We start from the raw sequence: 22,508 nt of genomic DNA on the forward strand, positions 1-22,508 counted from the left end.
TGGAGCTCGTGGATCGTCCTTGTGCCCGCGCCCGACCCGCGGAGCCGCCACCGGTTCCGACCCCGCGGGCCTCGCTCGCCTCCATCGGACCCTGAGCGAGCACATGCCTCGCACATCGCTCGCGGCCATCACAAGCGGACCCCGCACACACAGCTTTCCCACTGCTCCCCAGCCTGCACACCTGACCCACGTACACAGCAGCAGGACCTGCTGGAAACTGAGAGCAGTAAGGAGCCCTGTGGCCCTAACAGTCCTGCGTGAACAAATGGAGGCCCTTGAAACGCGTTGAAAGGGAGACGTTTATGCCTATTTCATCACAGAATGGTTTGGATTGGAAGGGACCTTAAAGCTCATCTTAAAGCATGGGCAAGGACACCTTCCACTATCCCAGGTTGCTCCAAGCCTGTCCAACCTGGCCTTGGACACTTTCAGGGATGGGCAGTCACAGCTTCTCTGGGGCAACCTGTGCCCGTTGTTCCTCAGTAAAGGATTTCTTTATAATATCTGATCTAAATCTACCTTCCTTCAGCTTAAAGCCATCCCTCCCTGTCCTGTCATTCCAGGCTCTTGTCAAAAGTCCCTCTCAGCTCTCTTGGAGCCCCTTTAGGCCCTGGAAAGGGCTCTAAGGTCTCCCTGGAGCCTTCCCTTCTTCAGGTGAACACACCCAGCTCTCCAGGCCTGTCTCCAGAGCAGAGGGGCTCCAGCACTTGGAACATCTCTGTGGCCTCCTTTAGACTCATTCCAACAGGCCTATGTCGCTCTTATATTGGGGATGCCAGAGCTGGATGCAGCTCTGCAGATGGGGTCTCATCCTAGTGGAGCAAAGGGATAGAATCCCCTCCCTTGTCCTGCCCATGCTGCTGGGGATCAGCCCAGGGCCCTTGGGTCTCTGGGCTGCCAGCACACATTACCAAGACACATCAAGCTTCATTTTCACAAACGATTCAATTTTAGTCCTTCTGTCACCTTTCAAGGTCTGGGACTTTTCCTCAGCATGTCTTCTTCCCAGGTTTCTACTTAGACCAGCAGAAAAAGCTGGTAAGGTAGGAAATAGGAAGTTGAAGCTCCAGCCTTTGGATAGGACACAAATGATCGATGCCCAGCAGTCCCACAGATGCCTGGGAGGAGCATACTGCCAGAGATGTTCTGCTCTGGGTTCCCTTGTCTTGAGTATCTGAAGAGTATTTGCTAAAGGTAATAGAAAATTATATGCACACTTGCTAATTTTCTTGCCTCTCTCCTTAAAACTGGTCATTAGCAGACCTACTTCGGCTTGAAGCTGGTACTGGCTTATCACATGGCTGTATAGACACTGTAAGAGTATTTAGGTACCTGGGAAGGCAGAAGTTGCGCAGGAAGACTTAGGGGTAATTTTGACCGTTCTTAGGGAGACAGGAAGCAACTACAGGATGTAGAAGGTCTGCAAGATGTAGCTGATGCACTCCAGATGGCCCGTAGTAATGTGGGCAGGTAAAAGGTCAGCAGCACGCTCTGACAAACAACTGCAGTGCTGAGAAGCAACTGGAGCAGAATGGAACCAACTCTGAAACCTTGTTCAGTAGTTATATATGAAATCCAGCTAGAAGAACTGCAGAGATAACTAAACAGTGATAGGGGAGAAAAGGAAGTAACAGGCAATTGCTGTAAGAACACTATCTTCGCCTGTAAGCTAAGTATTTTAAGTATTTCATGCTTCCATAGAAACTAGCATTTCCTTCATCTTCCCACTTTAATCTCCTTTTGTTTGCATTTACCCAAATTTCTGAAATGGCCAGAAAATTCTTTTTTGCATACAATTTTTATCTAATGGATGAGACAAATGGTTTTCTCAAAGCACACATAACATGTTTTCCATAGCTTTACACCAGCCAATGTCTCATTCAAAACTTGACACATTTATCCTTCTGAATTGACAGATTTAAGTTAATGCTTTTATTTTTGAGGGCCTTTTATTAAATACAGTTAACATGACAAATATAGGCTCTCCATGTTTGTAAAAGTGTCTCCTAAATCCGTATCTATACTTTAGCTCCATATTTGCTGGGGTATAAACACAATTAGAATAAGGCGCACAAAGGGCTTTCAAGCAACATCTTGTTTCACCCAAGACATCATTGTGCCCATCATCTTATAAGGCATTTTTCCCTATGATCAGAAAAACAAATGTAAGCTAACAATAAAACATATGAGAGTATTCTGACATGTGAAACAATGACAATTTGCTTCAATGATTTCTCTCTTTGTACAGAGCTGAGCAGAACTTTTTCATTTACTGCAGATAGGAAATCTGATTTTTATATGGAGTATGTGTATTCAGGCTGGTTCAAAACATTTGTATGCACATGAAAACTTATATTTTACTTTTAATTTTACTTCAACAAAAGTAAATATAATCCCATTTTTCATCAGAAAGTCTGAGATAATCAATGCCGAAGCCATTTCCACATTTACCCATTTTGTTCTTTAGTAACTGATGTGGGCAAACTGTTTCCTGGGCTTTTCATATGTAAGAATTTTTATATATAAGAACAGTGATGAAGAATACTACTATTTCAGCTGGATTCATATTAATGAAAAACCCTCAATGGAATGGAGGATAAGCCCCCTCAGAATGAAAGCATGGCTCTGATACACTGGCTGAGCAACTGGACATTTCCATATACACAAAAAATCTAGGCAAAGTACAACAGAAATGGAGGAACTGAGATGTGGAAAAAAGGAGAACAAGAGAGAATTAGCAATTTTCTCCAACACGTGGGTCCAGTCCTGATTCCCTGTAACATCCTTCCCACACCCCCAGCAGCACCATGGGCAATAAATGCCCACTATAATGCTACTAAATACCACCTAGTGCTCATTTTCAAGGAAGACATGGTACATTTCCTCAGCTATAATTCATCCTTCTTCCCACACTTCAGAAAAAGAGGGTTTTATTAAGTAGCATTTTTCATTATGACAGACATGAATGCAGGAGAAAAGCCTGCAGCTGCATTCAGCTTTTTAAAACACACTGGCAAGTACAACTATCATTACACAGTAAATCAAGTCACCCAAAGCCTCTTCACTGTGAAGAGGGTGAGACTGGGAAGCTTCACAGAATGCTGAGAATAGAAAAAGGACCAAAAGCAATGTTCAAGGCATACATAAACTGAAGTAAAAGGTGCTTTGAAGTCTATACTTGTTTTCGTCCCTTTAAAAGTCTATACTATGATATGGAAATAAAAGTCAGTGTGTGGGTGGGGGGGAAGGTCTTCACCCAGCACTTTTTCTAAATTAAGTTCCACGGTTTTGTTTTTGTTAAAAATAAGTCATTCATAATTTAATACCTGTTTCAGGATACTCAGATCTGTGGTGCTGTTAACAGTGCACTAATTTGCATTATCCATTTAAAAAAAACTAAAAAGCCGCTCTGAACTTTGCTTCTGAGATGGAAGCACTGTCTCTGAACCAGCAATCATTGCTGTCACTCTTGCTTTGCATCTTTCAAGGCCTGAAGTCTTTCTAAAAGGGGTGGGTGGGAGTAATGCCACATTGAAAAGATCCAGTCAGAAACAGGGAATCCTAAATTATCTTTGTTTAGCTTGATCAAAGCAGAATATAGGTCTTTAGCCTTCCCAAGTTCCTTGGCAAATGCATCTGCTTGAAACTCAAATCGTCGGCTTAATACAGTCAAACAAAATGAGAGAACCTGTGGAGAGAAATGTATTAAAAATTATTTTAAAATTCAGCTATCTGCAAATCCCTTCAGTGCCAGTAAATACCACCATATCTAGTTTCCCGCATCCCACACATCACTGTGGCTGCAGACTGATCTCACTAAGCTTTATCCAAGCCATACCTCAAACTGGGAGTCCTACCCAACATGCAGCACTAAGCCAGATTATCAAAATGAGGCACCCAATACAGCCCCTAGAAACTTCAAACTTCCCCTGACAAAACAGAATCATTACTTAAATAGGATGATACTTCAGTGTCATTACCTCATTGTAAGGTGAAAAAATGAACTGGAAAATAATCATCAAGCCTATCAGGGTAGGTTGGGTGTCATAGAAACCAAATGCAGCAAAGAGTTCTTTTTGACCAATTAGCACAGCAAACAAGAAGAAGCAAAGGAAGGAATTCATCTAGAGAAAAGAAAAAACATTCTTAATTAAGATAAGTCATTACATAACCTCACATTACAGATTTGCACAGGGATGCCACTGTAAAAAAACAAGTAGATTACTTTTGAACTAATATACAGAGAGGAACAAACAGCTGGTCTTTACCTGCTTCTGAAACGCAACAGTAAAAGAACCACTATTTTCTGTCAGTGAGCAAAAAAAAAGTAATGAAGGGAAATGAAAAAGCAAGAAGAGAAGCAAGGAGGGAGAACAGGGTAGAACCCATTTCCTTGGAATTAAGCATAGGTTCTAAAAAGTTTAAAGCCAAACAAAATGTGTCTGTGCTGTGTTGTACTTCTATTCCTGGAAACAATCTATGCTTCCATCTAAGCTGTGCAGCACTGTGTACAAGCACCGTGCTTGCCTGGCTTTTCAGAGCCAAGAGGCAGGACCATGTGTTACCAAGTTTTCTAGAGGGGGAGATTAGTACCTTTTCAAGCTAAGTGGTTGTTTGGTCTTTTTAGAGTAATATGGAAGGTGCCAGAATACTGTTTGTTATTGAAACACACAGAACAGAAAAGAAGGATGGCTGTGATAGCAAACAACCAACAGAAAAAGTGTAAGATTTTGCAGAAGAATTTGTGAAAATTTCTGAAGTTGAGGATAAAGTCTATCACAGCAAAACAGTAATATCTAGAAAATGTATCCAAAGACAAATTACATGAGCTAAGTGGCAAAAACAGTGTACTAGTTACTAGCTAGCAGGGATCAATGCTAATACAAGAAATTGGGAAGTAATTGCCTTAAAGCAAAAAGCAGAAAGGGCCTCACTGAAACATTCAGCTGCACAGGTAAGAAAAAGCCAGTATGGAAGCAGTTTCCTTAACAGGAGCTTAACAGTGATGTTTACAGCCTGAAAAGCTTGTGAATAGCCTTTGAAAAAGAACAGAACAGCATTCCTGGAACAGTGCACACATCTCAAGAAAGACATGATTTACTAAGCAAGCTCACAGATGACACAAAACTGGGAGGAGCTGTTGACTCCATGGAAGCCAGGGAGGCCCTGCAGAGAGACCTCAACCAATTAGAGGGCTGGGCAATCACCAGCCATGTGAAGTTCAACAAGGCAAAGTGCCGGATTCTGCACATGGGATGGGGCAACCCTGGATGTACGGACAGAGTGGGGAATGAGATGGAAAGCAGCACCAAGGAAAGGGACCTGGAGGTCCTCCTGGCTGATGGCCAGCTGGATCTGCAGTGCCCTAGCAGCCTGGGAGACATCAGGGACAGCACTGCAGGCTGGGCCAGGAAGGGGATTGTCCTGCTCTGCTCTGGGCTGAGCAGCCTCAGCTTGAATATTGTGAGCAGATTTGGTCACCACAATATAAGAAAGACATTAAACTATTAGAGAGCATCCAAAGGAAGGCAACAAAGATGTTGATGGGCCTTGAGGGGAAGCTGTATGAGGAGCAACTGAGGCCACGTGGTCTGTTCAGCCTGGAGAAGAGGAGAGTAAGGGGAAGACTTCTTGCAGTTACAACTTCCTTGAGAGAGGAAGAGGAGGGGCACACTGATCTCTCCTCTGTGGTGACCAGTGACAGGACCCGAGGGAATGGCCTGAAGTTGTATCAGGGGAGGTTTAGATTAGATAATAGAAAAAGGTTCTTCATCCAGAGAGTGGAAGGGCACTGGAATGAGCTCCCTTGAGAAGTGATCACAGCACTATGCCTGACAGAATTCAGAAAGCATTTAGACAATGCTCTCAGCCACATGGTGTGGCTCTTGGGGATAGTCCTGTGCAGGGCAGGGAGATGGACTTGTGAGATCCCTTCCAAATCAGGATATTCTGTGGTTCTATGATGAAATTACAGAAGGTATGCAGGAGGGCAGCTCAGACAAACAAAACAGAAAAGGCTGAGAACTTGGAGAAAAGAAGCATGAGTGATACCTAGAACAACACAGATCTGTAACAAAGCAATTACATATTTCTACAGAGATTGCTTCATTGTTCACCCCCATTTGGGCATGCACCAAAATCAGAACAATGAAGTTATTCACCAATGTACAAGGTAAGAGAATAAAATATAAGTAAGTACAAATACCCTCCTATATCAGATTTCCTAATCCTCAGTCACATTTCTTGTCAGCTCTTAAAGGAATGAGGATGACAGATGCTCTCAGACACATGCTGCAAAGCTTTCTCAGAGGTAATAACAAAAACCTATGCAGGCTGGGAGTCGGGATGCATCCAGTCCTAGCCTAGCACAGGGATGGAAACAGACCATCAGAAAAGGCTGTGAGATTAAATAAGTGTTAAAAAGCAAGATATATGTGTCTCAACTTGCCTTGGTTCCAGCCAGGACAGGATCAATTTTTGCAGTAGCCAGGAAGGGCCATGGCCAGGACATGGAGGTTATTCTGTACCACCTCACGTCATTGCTGGGGGGCAGGGAGGCTCTTCCAAGGAGAAGGGGTTCCTTCCAGTTGAGAAAACTTGGCAATGGGAGCCACCTGTTACTGTCTATTACCAGAGTTATTTTTTCCCATGTCTTTCCTCGTACCCTCTGTCATCAGTATTGTTGTTACTGTTCATTTTCTTATCTCACTGCTGTTTCCAGTAAATTGTCCTTATCTCAACCTGTGATCTTTGCCTTTTGTGCCTCCAATTCTCCTCTCCATTCCACCACAGCAGGGAGGGGAAGGGGAAAAGTGGGGGAGCAAGAGAGTAGTTTTGAAGTCTTGGAGGCACTGAATTGGGGAGCAACATTCCTAAACCACCACAGCCTTATTTAGTGCCTGTGTGGCATGAAGGGTTGACATAAGAACAGATCTACCCAGACCGAGTTGGAAACACATTTGAATTAAAGATTCGCTGTATTAGGTAAGGAGCCACTGATCACAATGTTGCTTGGTCTGTTCATGTGAGTGTGGTCCTAACCCTGTATGTATTCCCCTTAATGCACCATGTGCTCCTCGTGATGATTATTTTTTAGTGAGGGGAGAGGGATCAGCATTGCTCTGTTGATGTACTGTGTGATATCAGTTTATGACATGATACCATCAAGGGCATCAAGAGATTTGGGATGTGTATTCAGTGTTTCTCTCCTACCCTTACCTCAGGTGCTGCTTTTGAGAGGCCATTAATAAGGGTACTGAGCCTGTGGGGCAAGCAGAGGATGATTTTCCCCAGCTTTCCAGCCCCTTTTTGTCCTTCAGGCCTTTTAAAACACCATTTGAGAATTCTGAAGTCCCCTTGGATGTTAGGAAAAGCATGCTCTGGCTGATAGATCTGCCAGGCATCTTCAGTACGGTCCACACCATGTTCAAGAGTTGGGACGGAGTTTTCTAGGAAGGTTATTCAGAGGTCTGCCCAAAGCATGGACAGTCATGAGTAGCACAGAATATGGGGGGAAATGAGCCAGTTTTGGGGGAAATTCTCTGCTCCAGTGGTTTGGGAGTTCTCCCCTGAACAACTACAGGACCCTGATAAAGTGACAGAACAATTGCAAAGCAAAGCTGCAGCAACTCCTGAGAGGAGCAACTTATTGCAGTATGCTGGGTCCTGGCTACTATTTATCAGACACTGCTCATCACTAGACAGTACTCACGCACCTGTGGCCACCCAAACTGCAGCTGAACCAGAAGAACACCCCGTGCCAGAAGAAGAAATACAAGACCAAATCAGTTTGCCTAGTGAGGGATGAAGAGAAAGCAGGGCCCTCAAAACAGGAAGGAGAGGCAAAGCCAGAGATAATCCCTATACCTGGGTGAGCTGCAAGATACGTAAAAAAGATTTCAGCCACTGGTTGTGTGAGCCCCTGGTGGCCCAGCTCCTCCAGTGCTGGAATATCACAGCCGATGATGTGAAACTAGAGGGTAGTGAAGCCCAGCAACTGGCATCCCTGTCCCAGGATGTGGGCATTAACAAGGGGATTGGGAAGAGGACAGAGACTCTCAACCTCTGTAGGCAACTCCTGTCAAGCATGAGGGAAAGGTACCCCTTCTAGGATGATCTATTAGTGCACCAAGGCAAGTGGAACACCATAGAGAAAGGTTTCCAGTATCTGAGAGCTGTGCTGGAGGTACTCTATAAGGCTTTAAGTAACAAGCAGTCCCCTGTAGATCCAGATGAGGTCCAGTGTACACAATCCACGGAGTGGAAGTTTTTAGGGAGCATGCCATCGCCGTATGCCAACTCATTGACTTGGATGTCAATGAAAGAAGGAGAACAAAACAGTGCTTCACATGACTACCTGACTCTGGCAATATGATGATCTTTTTCCTCTCTACCAATCTGCACCTTGGCTGCGGAAAGACTGTCCAAGACTTCAAACAGACTTGAACGACTTGAGCAAGTTAAAGAGGAAATGTCCCATGTCCCACCAGCACGGACCAGAGTCTCTGCTATTGGGAGCAGCTGCCCCCTCTGCTCAAGAGAGAGGGTACACACCGTGAGGAAAGCTGTGGTTTTACCTGTGTGACAATGGAGACGACACAAAGTGGGATGGAAAACCCACCTGTGCCCTAGCAGCAAGAGTACGTGAGTTGAGAGGTAGAACAACCACTGCAGGAAATTCTACAAGGATAAAAGCTGCTCCAGCTTCCAGTGGGAAGCTCCTCAGACAAAACAGAATAGCTGATGTTACTTCCAATCCTCTTGAAGGGACCTCCAGTTTATATTTACAAGAGGTGACCAATGAGTACTATGACCAAGATTAAAAGGGCCCTGGCTCCAGCCAGGTGGAGGAAAGGGACAATCGGATCTACTGGACTCTCTGGATCCAATGGCCTGGCACATCAGACCCGAAAGAGTACAAGGCTTTAGTTGACACCAGGGCATCTTGATGCCATCAAGATACCTAGGGGCAGAATCTGTCTCTCTTTCTGGGGTGACAGGGGGATCCCAACAGCTGAAGTGTGCCTAACTGGGAATGAATGGCAAAATCCCCCCATTGTGACTGGTTCAGAGATCCTGTTCATCCTGGGCAAAAATGACCTGAGGAGATGGTATTTCCAGGACCCAGAAGGGCGTCATTGGCCTTTCAGGATAACTGCTGTACAGACAGAGGAAATTTGACAGATGAATCCCTTGCCTGATCTCTCACAGGACCTTTCTGCTGTGGGACTGCTGAGTGTCAAAGAACAACAGCTACCAATCGCTACCACAACAGTGCATCGTCGATAATACTGCACCAACTGGGACTCCATGCCACCGTCCATGAGACGATTCATGGAGAGCCAGAGACTTCTCATCAAGACTCGTTCATCCTTCAGTAGCCCCATGTGGCTTGTGCGTAAGTCCATCAGAGAGTGGAGACTGACAGTGGACTATCGTGGCCTGAACGAAGTCATGCCACCACTGAGTGCTGCTGTGCCAGACATGCTGGAACTTCAGTATGAGCTGGAGTCCAGGGCAGCAGAGTGGTGCCACCATCAAAATTGCTAATGTGCTCTTCTCCATTCCTCTGGCAGCAGAGTGCAGGCCACAGTTTGCTTTCACCTGGAGGGGTGTCCAGTACTGGAACTGCCTGCCCCAAGGGAGGAAACACAGCCCAACTATTTGCCATGGACTGATCTAGACTGGGAAGGGTTGGATCTGAACTAGCAACATAAGGGTGAGTCATTTCTGGCTTGGTGGACCCAAGATGCCTCAGATCATCAGGGAAGAGATGAAACAAACAGGTGGGCTCGTGATCAAGGAGTGGACTTAACCATGGACACCATCTCCCAGGTTATCTATAGCTGTGAAACATGCTGTGATCAAGCAGGGCCCAAAGGGTAAAGCCTCTGTGGTCTGGGTGTCAATGGTCGAAATATCAATCTGGGGAGGCCTGGCAGATCGATTACATCACACTCCCACAGAGCCTCCAAGGCAAGTGCTATGTGCTGACAATGGCAGGAACAACCCCTGGACGGCTGGAGAAGCACCCTGTGCCTCACGGCACTGCCCAGAACACCAACCTGGGCCTTGAAAAGCAAGTCCTGTGGTGGCATGGCACCCCAGAAAGAATTGAGTCAGACAACGGGACTCATTTCAAAAGCAGCCTCATAGACACCTGGGTCGGAGAGCACAGGATTGAGTGGGTGTATCACATTCCCTATCAGGTACCAGTCTCTGGGAAAATTGAACAGTACAGTGGACTGTTAGAAACCACACTGAAAGCAAGGGGTGGTGGGACCTGCAAACATTGGGATCTACATTTAGTGAAGACCATCTGGTTAGTTAACCCCAGAGGCTCTACCAATTGAGCTGGCCCTGCTCAACAGCCTACATAGCATAGATGGGGATAAAGTCTCTTGGTGCATATTAGAAATGTGTTAGGGAAGACAGTTTGCATTAGTTCTGCATCAAGCAAAGGCAAACCCATCTGTGAGACTGTTTTTTGCTCAGTGACCTGGATGCACTTGGTGGGTAATGCAAAAGGATGCTATGCAGGGCCAGGAGTTAGACTTGGTGATCATTGTGCGTCCCTTCCAACTTGGCTTATTCTGTGATTCTGTGAAACATGATGTGTACCTCAAGGGGATTTGATTTTTGGGTGAACAGTCTATAATGTTGAATTATACAATACTGTTTGCTCAATGACACTGCCACTGTGTGCCATAACTACCATGACCAATGAGTATGGAGTATGTCAGATACACAAGCCGTGAGCTCCTGACGCAGCTTGCAACCAGCCAACAGCACACCAGCCCTGCTGTCCTGGAAGACATCTAGGACCGATAGAACCCACAGCCATGGACTAAATGAACTCAACAGACACCTTGGAGGTACAGTCACCAACTATGGAAATGATAGCTGCACTTGTGTGTGTATATATCCACACACATATATCTAAGTATATATATAGTTGGAAGGTGTAGGATCTGGGCATGTCATAGACGATACCGAATAAGGGGGGGCTAATGCCCTGGTTCTGGCCAAGACAGAGTTAATTTTTGCAGTACACATGAGGGGCCATGGCCAGGACAAGGAGGTTATTCTATACCACCTCCCATCATTGCTGGAGACAGGGAGAAGAAAGGCTTTCCCAGGGAGAAGGGGTTTCTACCAGTTGAGAAAACATGGCAGAGGGAGCTGTCCAGTATTGTCTACTGTACAGTTGTTTTTTTCTGTACGAATCCTTTATTTTCTTGCACCCACTGTCATCAGTATTGTTGCTGTTACTGTTTGTTTTCTTATCGCATTGCTGTTCTTATCTCAACTAGTGAGTGATCTTTGCATTTTATGCCTCCAATTCTCCTCTTCAATCTGCGACAGAGAGGAGGGGAAGGGGAAAAGTGGGGGAGTGAGAGAGTGGTTTTGGAAGTCTTGGTGGGGGCACTGAATTGGGGAGTACCATTCCTAAACCATGACACAACTTCAGAAGGCTGCTCAGATGAATTAAAACGGCAGTAGACATGCTTTCTGAGATGCTTACTACCAACCAGATGAAGCAAGGGAGGGAACAGAAAGGCCAGTATATGTTCATTGTAGATAGAGCAAAGAAAAAAACCCAAACTTTCTGTCACAGAGCATAAGTATATCAGGTGAATGTACACTGACAAATCTGAAAGAGGGCATTTGGAAACAGCTATAATTACAGATGTTCCAGGAAAAAAAAAACAGTTTATCATAACTTACCTGGCTGATGATTATATTTTTGACAGTATGACCTAGTTTCCAGTGACCCAATTCATGACCGAGTACAGCCAGAACTTCTTCATTTTTACATCCTTGTTTCTTATTCTGAGGGAATAACAAAACAGAAGTATTATCAGGTATATCTGAACACAACCAAATAAATTTCTTACTCATTTGTTTTTTCCTTGGTCATTTAAGTATCCCTAGATCAGACCATTCCCTTCCAACAGCAGAAACACACATATAATTTCTTGCTGAGCCTTTTTCATGAAGATACTTACAAAAATAGAATCTTTTAAGTTTAAGAAGATTTCTACTATGAGGTGGTGTTTTCTTATTTCTATGTATGCAGACATGCTGATGCAAACCTGAAAGAACACTGAAGATCTGTCTTCCAAACACTCTCCTACCATCCCTCCTTCTCATCCTGTTTATTTACTCAAGCAAAGCATTACACTGGAAGCAGGTATTCAGAGCTCCAGACTTTCAGAGGAAAATTGAGAGCAAAGCCCTGTTCCTACTTCCTTCAACACTCAACATGTAGCCTTCCTCCCAATGCGGTACTGTTCCTTTAAAAAGGAACTGTCCTCTTCAAAAAGCCCTATGACATGCCTTAAAGCTATAGTTAGGAAGGACAACTGCACGTTCAAAGATCCATTAGCAAGTCAGAAGCAAACACAAAGGCTGAAGAACCTGTTGAAATGGAACACAGACTCTCATTATGACTAGATCAGGTGAGCTCAACATCCCCTCCTCTCACCACCCACTCCTGCAGTTTTGACAAACAAAACTCTAGGAACCACTAACATTCTGTCAAGGAACAGAAGCTGGACTGAATAACAGTCTAGACATTGATCTAACCTTAGGCTGCACGAGGCCATTTGTTTTTCTCAGAATTATTTCTTCAGGTTTTTCAGAAAATATTCCATTAGCTTTAGTCATTTCCATATTCTTCTGAGGCCACAACAGCTGTTTCAGCAGACTCATGATGTGCACCTGCACATCAAAGGAGAGGCCAGTGCCAGGCCACCATCCTGTTCTGGGTATGAGAGGATGCACATGTGCGATCTGTTTGTGCGGTGTGCCTCCTGCACCAAAAACTCTGCATGCAGTAAAAGGCACACAAATGACACACTGAGAATTAAAAGTATTTCCTTCAAAGGGAAGCTTTGATGTGGCAGTCCCAGGAGAAGAAGATGAGCTAAAACCCTGAACAGGTCCCTTATTCAAACAATTATAAGGAAGGTCTAGTTTTCACATGCAGGGAACTAATGTTTTGCTAAAGCCCCTGCAGATTTTTACAGTCTCTGGTGCTATCTGCACAACTCAGCCCCAGAAATTCCAATTAGCAAATCAGGCATACTTTGGTGTTGAAATCCTTAGGGTTTGGGTTTTAGCAACTTACTCAGGACCTTTAAAACACATTAGAAAACACACGGGAATATCTCACCAAGAAGTTAATATAAATAACACAATGAAAAACAAACTCACTTTGGTTTTAGACTTTGTTTCTTCATTCTCACCATCTTCTCCTTCTGCTGGTTCTTTGTTCAAAGCAGAATAGTCTTCCAGGAGTGTGTCAAAGAGTACTATCCGCTTATTCTTGAAGAATCCATAGAAATAAGCATTGCTGTGGGAAGAACGCTTAGAACCTGATGGGGAAAATTCAAACACCATGATCTGAATAATCCCATGCACTGAAGCCTGTAAGGTATGGCAAAGACCAGATTCTTCCAGAGGAATTCTCAAAGTCCCCAAATGAACAGCAGACAAACTCAAGCACATCTGTTTGCAAGCTGAAGCATATTCTAAAATCTAATGATGACTCCAATAGAGAAATGTTGCAGGTAATCACTAAAAGCATAAGAGCAGTCTTGAACACCTAGTGTCCAAGAAGAAAAGCAAATTCTATTGCAATTTCAGATTTAGAGTAGAAAGAGCATTCTGCATTGACACTGCTGCAGGCAAAGAACCTGTGCCAAATTATGCAGAATTCTTTCAAATGTGCCAGCAAAGATGAATGTAAACAGATAAATATGAAGACTTTAGAAACAGATAAGGAGAAGAGATGGACTACAGATAACACAGTCCTGCAATACTATTTTGTTTGCAATAGGCCATTTTTTACAGCTACCTTTATCGAGATCAGGTCAGTCATGGACTGTTTCTACCGTCAATACACCTAGGGCCAAGAAACTTATCTCTTTCCATGGAATGTGGACAGTTTCAGTTGATTTAAAAGCTTATTTTTCCTTATAGACAGAAGTTGTAGCAACATCACGACTGAAGGATGTCTCCATGAGAGCAGATGTGGATTCCCCTGAGTTTTTTGCAGCAAAGGATAAGTTGGAAGGCATTTGCCTTAAAACACTTAGTATAAATGAATGAACTGCATAAACCCCTTAGGGCACAAATATCCATTGATTGATTTGAAGCCAACCTGTAGATGGTCTTTGTGACCTTCAGCACCAAACCACGACAGATTAACAGAGGAAGGGACTGGTCAGAGTATGACGCCTCAGCACCTGGTCCCTGCCCAGTGAAGAAATCTGAACGCCTACAGAATAGCAAGGTTTCCTTTCTGTGTGTAATAAAAATCTTCATCTTTCACTAAACATTGGTAGAGAAGGAACCCTTGTAATCTGCCTCTTACAGAATGAACCCTGAAAGTAAAGGACTTAGTTGCACATTTTACCAAGAATTCAGTTCTGGAGCAGGAAGAGCCAAGACAGAGTGCAGAAAAACACCAGTAAAAAATGTTCCCACATTCAGTCCCCCATGCCAAAAGGGAATGGTGCTGGCTCAACACTCTTAAGAATGCTACAGAAAAAAGGGGGGGAGTGGGACAGTATTTGGAGCTTTAGCAGCCTCCACTGCAGCTCCCTGCACTTAAGCAGACATGCTGCAGAAGCCAACACAGGACACTGCACAGGGGCTGCAGTACCAACAACTGGTTCATGGCACTTTTACCATTGTTAAAAGCTGGGATACTGACAGCAATACATTTGGGAAAACCGTACCTGTTTAGCAAACCCCTGCACTGACTCTCAAGCTTGAAAAGCTTTAGCTCGGCTTGAAAAGAGAAGCATTTCATGTGCCCCAAGTGTATCAGTGGTTCTGAGCAGCACTGAGGCAGAACACTGGCAGGACTTGACCAGTCCAAAGTTTTGAGTCACAGCTTCTAGGCTAGATAAAGCCTTCACCACCCTCTCCAACAGCAAACTTCTATCATTTTAGGTCTTTATGCCATCTCATACTGCTTTCACAACGTCAATAAAAAACACCTCTGAGCCTCACAGTTGGGACACAAAACCAAAACAAAATTTGGGAAAGCCCCTGAAATCAAATTCAGACAGGAGCAAAATAAGTAACAGTGGAAATGTCAAACAGTAAAGTACTCCATGAACATGGAATTGAAGTGACATGGCAGCTGGCATGCTCCATGTTATATTCCATAACCTGAGAAATTCAGTATTAGAAAGTGAAAAGAATTTGTCTAAAGTAGGTGTGAGACCATCCAGCTACAGCATAAGAAACCATCTCCGTGAAATAGGTATTTTTAATTTTCAAGACTTTTTCAACTGTTTTACCAAGGACTTTGAGACAATTAAGGCTAAACTGAAATTCGAAAAATTAAAAAGCTATTTTCTTTGTTTCACAGTTCTAAAATTGTAATCTTAACTACTTCTGTGCTCCCTGACTTGACCAACCTGCGTATTTCCATTCCACAGACCCAGGACAATGCTTCCAACCAGAGGCTGAGTTCAGGCTGTGCACTGAGCTTCAGGAAAAAGACCAGGAAAATGCTACAGACATTGGCAAGTATTGCAGTATCTGAGCAATGCAAGCAACTACCCTACTACGGCATCCACAATCAATGCTAAAACCCCACATATTTAAAATTACAAAGCCTTTTTATTTAAAAAAAACAAAACAAAACCTCACCTTCAACAACATACACCTTAGTCAATGGGAAGTCAATGCTCTTTGCCATTGTTTCAATTTGTTGCTTGAGCTCTCCCTCCGGAAGTGGAATGAATTTATCAAACAAAGGTGCAATATAGTCTGCATAGATTGTAACAAGCACCTGCAAACACATGTGGATATTAAGAACAGGCCATGCAAACGTGTTTAGTACTAAAGGTGGAGCAAAAAGTTCAAAAAGAGGGCATAATTTCAGAAAAAACACTTGATAAAGCAGAGTCCCGTATGAAGTGGGATCTATGGCCAGGCTCTCTATGGGCTGCTTTGTCTGGTGGCCAGTCCACAGTTCAGCAACAGGATGGGGCAGGTGCCGGTGCACAAACCACCTACACGCTTCAGCAAAACTGGTGTGAACAGCACAGAAGACAAGGCCTCTGGGTAGCTGGGAGCAGGGAGCTCATCAGTGACAGGCTGTCACTTCCATGTACTTCACCAATCCTGGAAAGCTCTGAAGTGTTTCATACTCAGCTGCAGAGATGAAGGAACCAGGAGATAGAAGAAGTGGGACTAATTCCTGCTAACTTGCAAAGCAACTGTCTAAAGAGAGGCAAGAAATTTCACGTCCCCTGTCTTCTTTCCATTTCCCAGCTGTTGGCAGGGCCAAGGCAGTTGACTGTCTGATGCCTCTGGTTCCACAATGACTAACAGCCTTGACTCAAAAACATCACTGCAGTGCACCTGCATCTCTTTAAGCTGGCATCAGCTGCGGCCCAGTTGAGAAAGCCAGAACTAGAATAATGTGATGGAAAGGACAGCTCAACTTCCTTTCCTCATACTCTGGATCTTCACAAAATTATTTTTATTTATTTATTTTAAAAGTTTAAATTCTGCTTAGTGAAAAAGGAACAGGACATGAGAGGCAAATGGACATCAACATTAACTTCAAAATTATCTTGATACGTTTTATTTCACTGAAAACACGTACCTGGACTTTTGACAGTGCGTGCACCGTTGAAAAAGTCCAATGAAATAGAAAATCAGAAAAACTAACTTTTGTGAAGTCACAGCAAGTGAGGGCATCAATATGAAACACCAGTTATTTTTGTTGCTGTCATTTTAGAGGCTTAAACCTCTGCAGATATTTTGCAGAAGGTGTAGGAGGGTATTTCATAGAACAGAAACCAGCTTTTCATTCCAGACTAGTGTTTCAGACCATATAGCATGTGGGGACTAATTATAAGGTTTTATCTCAGATCTTTCTGTAATGCCTTGGTATCAGCAGGCACAACAGACTAGTAGGAAGATGCAACTCTGATTACAGAGTTATGGAACTGGAATTTTTCCCTAAACCAGACTCTAAAGGGTAAATCTAATACCCCTTTGGATGATTTTGCATGTCAGACAAACACATAAAGGCCTGAAACCCTATAAAGTTGCAGTTGCAACACTATGAAGTTGAGGTGGCACACACCAATTGTCTAGGCATGCACTTAACCCTCAGGGGTGGAGGGGGCCCAGAGGAAAAGAATAAGCCAAGAATGCTAAGTATTCTTTCAGTACAGAAGTTTGCAGCTCTGTCAAGATGTTTTATTTTCTACCTTTTGTTGTGTAAAAGACAGACAAAACCTGTTATATCAGGTTCTAAAATATATCTGTAGCACCTCAGGACAAAATCTATGTGGACAGCTAAATGGGAAGCTGCAGGCAGAGCAAAAATAAAGTACTAGTTTGTAATAGGAAAGTGAGAGAGAGAAACGTGGCTTCAGCTGCATATGTTCTGGTTCTCACCTTGAAATTTAGTGCTTGGTACTACTCACCTACATCTTTCTACTCAACCTGCTTGTTAAAGACTACAAAAGGGGCATTCAGAAAGTTTCTCATATGAGATCATGCAATATTTTTTACAATCTATATTTTAAGAAAAGATAGCAAGAATAAATACAGTCAATGACTGGTATAAAGGAAGATAAATAAAAAATCTTTTCACTTTCAGTGTACAAATGAGGGCAGGCCATTTCAGAAAATCCTGTATCTTTCATCACTTATTTTAAAATTCCAACTTAATCCTTCTATGAAAAACCAAGTTTTTAAAGCTTTTAAGATGAAACACTTAACATATGAACTGGATATCACATAAAGAACTAATATCCAATTTTGCAAATAATAAGGCTACACTGGAAAAGTTGTAAGTATGAACTGTTTCACACAGATTGAGAGAGAAATAGCTCAAATGATGAGTTAGGATTTAAGAGTATGCTGCTGATCAAAGCTTGCAAGAAAAAAACCAGCTCTTTAAGAACTGTTGTCTGAACAAATCTTTCTGTTACAGTAATTTCAATACATGTGACCTGGCATTTTTGACACCTAACACTGTGATTTTTCAAAATGCATTCAAAAACAAACAAACAAAAAACCAAAACCAAACAAAAACAAAAAAACCCCAACCAAACGAACAAAAAAAAGGGAATATGTTACAGCATAAGGACACCCGGACTAGAAAAAGCAGGAGCCAGCATAACAAAACAACAGAAACATTGTATAATTAAGCCAACAAACAAAAGCTTGAAATAATTCAAAGTAGCAATCTTAAACTGAATTTACCACCTAAGAGGGGCACTTCTGCTACTGCACTGTTGTCATCAAGCTTTGAGTTAATGGCCATATAGAAATCTACTAACCCACACATATTTTTCTTCAGTTACATGTTAAGCATCAGTGAAGCAAAAATGCTAGTAAGCAACAAATACAATTCAGATAATGAGATCTGTATCCCATAAAAACAGCATTATGAAAAAGCTTGCAGTCATGACTTAAAATGAGCCACAATTCCTTCCACGTTGTCATATCTGAGAAAATCAATGCAGCTATCAGATTATGCAAGTGGAAAATCAGATTTTCCTGTGTTAATTGCAGTGGCCTCCCACACAGCATTATCATCACATTTTTGTACAGATGTAGCCAGCCAGTGCCTCTGCTTTAGAGAGAAACCTGACAAATCAGAAGTCCAAGAAAGCTATAGAGGTGATCTGAATCTAGCAGCAGGGAGAAGATAAAGATAAAAAGCAACACTTACTTAAGTCATGAATTAGAAACCTAAGACAGAAAACTATCATGACTTCCTATACAAATATTCCTTAAAATTTTCTTGATAGTGCACTCCAACCCAGAAGTCTGAACTTCAGCTGAGAATTAGGGATTGACTGACCCATATTTACTGTTGGGCTAACATGGCACGTTTTATTACATCACTGTAACATAGCCATTTACTCTTTTACTTGTTAAAGTGTTTTTTTAATCTAAAAATGAATGACTATATACAATGGTACTTGTGTAATTTCTACCTTGGGTGAGCACTGGTTTGTATATTGAGGAAAAAGGCAGTAGAGCACTATGCTGAAAGAGACAAAAAATACAGCCCTCAGAGTAACAATAGAAAGTATCAAATACTTATGATATAGATAAAACGTTATTTTACATAAACCCTAAAAACATCAGCTACAATTCAGTGTATGAAAGCAGCTATATAAGCAGAACAATGAAACATTGCTACTTCTCTTAATACCAAGCAATGCACTGAGACCTGTGCAGTAACCTACAAGAAATGCCCAATGGAAACACCACTAATGAAAGCACAATCTGCTTTGCCTTGCCAATCTGCTGGCACTTGCCCTTGTGCCCTTTCTGTATTTAAGAGAAAGGAAAACCTATTACCGCATACTGCTGTATTTCCAGTACTTATTCTAAAGCTTTTTCAGTGCTTATCTTTCAATTGATGAAGACACTCCAGTATTAAATAGATTAAATATATATGACATTAACGTCATATATATTTATCAAATATATATGAGCTATTATTCCTAAACAAGTACATTGAGAGCAAGACACCCTGTTAAAGTTTGTAGATATTAAAATTCACAAGAGATTTAGATTTTTCTTCTTTTCCTTTCAGCTGGGTTCAGCATGCTGAGCCATGCCAGTAAGCTGGAACCTGGAAGAAACCCAAACATCTCGTACTCACCAAGGAAACAACTAATGTGAAGAGCCAGGCATAGATAAAGAAGTAGTCTCCCCCTATTTTAATAATGTAAAGCAGAAGGGATGTCACTGGCAACAGAATACACTGAGTCACAACAAACTTCTTGACAGCATCCTTAAAAAAAAATCCCAGCGTCTGCAAAGAAAGGATAAATTGTATCAGTAATATGTCAATGTAAATATTAACATGCCATTCTGGTTAGTGAACTGATCCCTTCAGTTAAGACAAATGGCAAAACAGCAATGCCAGTGTCATAAGAAAATCAGAGTCAGTCAAAAAGGAGCTTTTCTAGCAGCTCCATACAACCACATGGACTCAAGCCCATGCAGATACACTCTTCCTTAGTAAGGCCTGACCCAAAGCATCCTTTTGCGTTGCACATTCATTAAAGGAGGAAGACAAAATTTAAGCTTATCTGTCCCTTACTTCCTTTACCAATCTATATCCCACACATTATGGATTCTTAGAAAATAAGAAACTCTCAAAGAAGCACTGCTACTGAAAATGTTTTCTCTTTCATTAAACAGCTGCCCCAGTTTGTCTTAACTTTCGGTTACCACTAAGCTAATTATCCTAACTGGAAATATATAGAAATCCTATTACAGATTTTCAGCAATACCTTGGGCATTTTACTCCAAGCTTCCACTGACATGCAGTTACTACCAAATAGCTATCTCAGGCTTTAAAAGTATCATAACTTTAACAGAAGCAATAGAAATTTCAAAGACCTCTATCTGAATGATCTGATCTAGTGACTCTGCAACACAATTAAGATACCCATCAAGCTCTAAAGGATTAGTATGTAAAGATCTTTCAAACAAGGCTGTACTGAAAAGCTCTGAAAGAAAAACAGGTCAACTACAATCCGTTTAGCTCGTATTTTCATTTTAAATCTCTCTTTACTTCCAGCTCCACAATCTAGGAGGAGTAGAGCTAGCAAATTGCATGGTGTCTTTCATCTTTGGTGAGTCTCTTGCTTCCTAAGGCAAATGTGACTTTGAGAAAAATCCTCATTTTCAGCAAGCAACTCCTACAGAAGGAAGAGTCTATTTGAAGATCAGCTAAGAATCATTGCTAGGAATTCCAAAGTCTGGGCCAGTACCAGGTGTGAATTTGGCTTATTCACTAAGGGGCCCAGACCATCAGTCTGAAATGGAAGGTGGAGATATGACTGTTTGTAAGACATCCGGTACCTAAGACATGGACTCAGCCTTTAGCTCTCAGTATGATGACCACTGCCAGGAAAAAACCCTTGTAAAAGACCATGAGGTAGCTCAGTCAAGCATTTTATTTCTATGGGTGTCAGTAGCACATCTTCATTTGCTTGTTTGATTAGGCACTGACAACAGTGAAGCATGCAGAGAGCACAGCTCTTGGGAGTAAATGTTCCGATACACCCAGAATACTGCTTACCTTGCCTAAAGCAACAATGAAACCACATGGATTCTGCAAGCTCTCAAGGCACTTTTAAAGAAGCCCAAGCTATTAAGTGCAGTATTTGACACTTTCCTTCTGCAGAAAGGCAGGGCCTGATCAAGTCAGGTTCTCCGTCCATCAGCTACTGTGCTGATTGGCTCTAATTCTACAGTCTTTGGACTTCTGTGTGCTGGACATGAAGGGCTTGCAGATTCCGCACCGATACAGAACTCACTCCTCACTAAGGTAGGAGAAGCAATCAAGGTGTAGGCCTGATGTAACTACTAAGGACTGATATGAGAGACAAGAGCGAGAGATGGCATTTGATGTGTGTTTAAGGATTCAGAATGTCAAAAGGATGGCTAGGCTAGGCCAGGGCATAAGCACATTGCAAGAATTAGGACTCTGCCAGCCTTTACAATTTTTGGGGACTGCAGAACAGAAGTGATAGCCAGAGAACAACCAAAATACTTTAAACATATATTGCCTGTGGAGAAAAGACTGATTGACTCATGCTCTGGAAACACAGGAACATTCCTTCCTTCCTTGCTAGGAGCAGGACGCTAGCCTGGCAGTGTGCTCACTGTCAAGTCTGCAGAAGGGATTAGGATCCCCAGGACTGTATCTCAGAACCACCTGGGACATGAATGGGCACCCTCAATCTGACAGTGAGGATCTCCTCGCTTGTGAGAAAAAAGTGACACACAGGTTTTTAGAATCACGAGGTTTTTACACAAGACTAGAGAGCTAAATGGAGTTCTGAGTTGGTCACAAGCTCAAGGTTTATGACTAATTAGGACAATCTTCAGATTTCCTTCTCAAGGCCTGGAGCAGGAGCTGCTATTGACACAGTATTGAAATATCAGAGGTGGGGGGACACACAGCCAAACCAGCCTTGTTGTTTTCTGGGAACACACAGATTTAACAGCAAAACTGTGCAGTGAGAATTTTCATAGTTGGTCTTTCCTGGAAGGAAAACAGTATGCCATTAAATAAATTGATGTGAATCAAAATAATACCAGATGTGTCAGGATCTACACATTTCTGTTTTAAAGGGTGCAAACTAGATCACTGCACTTAAAGCCCTTTTTATTACTTACTTCCTTTCTTGTTTATAAAAAGGAATAAGAAGCATCAATGTATCAATCTACCAGGAACATAAGGAGTTCAGAAACAAACTGATTTCACTTCTTTAGTCTTCCCACCTCCATAGAGACTGGAAGATGAAATTGGCAAATAGAATCTCTACTGATATTAAAATGAACCACATTTGCTACCCATCTAAATTTCATTCTAATGCAAAAAAACCAAACAAACAAACCAGCCAAACAACAACTTCCTAGTAGACTTGGAACAGAAAGTACTGTAGACAACACCAGCTGGCTCCAAAAGCAGAAAACAAATC

The 22,508-nt window shown here is 42.5% G+C and overlaps 1 protein-coding gene across 3 annotated transcripts in view; it reads right to left on the reverse strand.

Annotated features, from left to right (window-relative positions):
* KDM1A (lysine demethylase 1A) overlaps positions 1-22,508 on the reverse strand; it is a 74,594-nt gene that overhangs the window by 43,014 nt on the left and 9,072 nt on the right. For all 3 annotated transcript variants that reach the window (XR_001861560.1, XM_017732915.1, XM_008632597.2), the window contains exons 4-7: positions 19,670-19,822; positions 15,673-15,814; positions 13,219-13,379; positions 11,728-11,832 (exon numbers count right to left, since the gene is read on the reverse strand). Coding sequence is in view for 2 of the 3 variants with exons in the window: in XM_017732915.1 (XP_017588404.1) it covers positions 11,728-11,832; positions 13,219-13,379; positions 15,673-15,814; positions 19,670-19,822 (561 nt within the window). In the remaining variant the exon portion in view is untranslated. The remainder of the gene's footprint in view (positions 1-11,727; positions 11,833-13,218; positions 13,380-15,672; positions 15,815-19,669; positions 19,823-22,508) is intronic.

This window comes from Corvus brachyrhynchos, unplaced genomic scaffold (assembly GCF_000691975.1).
Source record: "Corvus brachyrhynchos isolate BGI_N302 unplaced genomic scaffold, ASM69197v1 scaffold425, whole genome shotgun sequence".
Lineage (NCBI taxonomy): Eukaryota > Metazoa > Chordata > Aves > Passeriformes > Corvidae > Corvus > Corvus brachyrhynchos.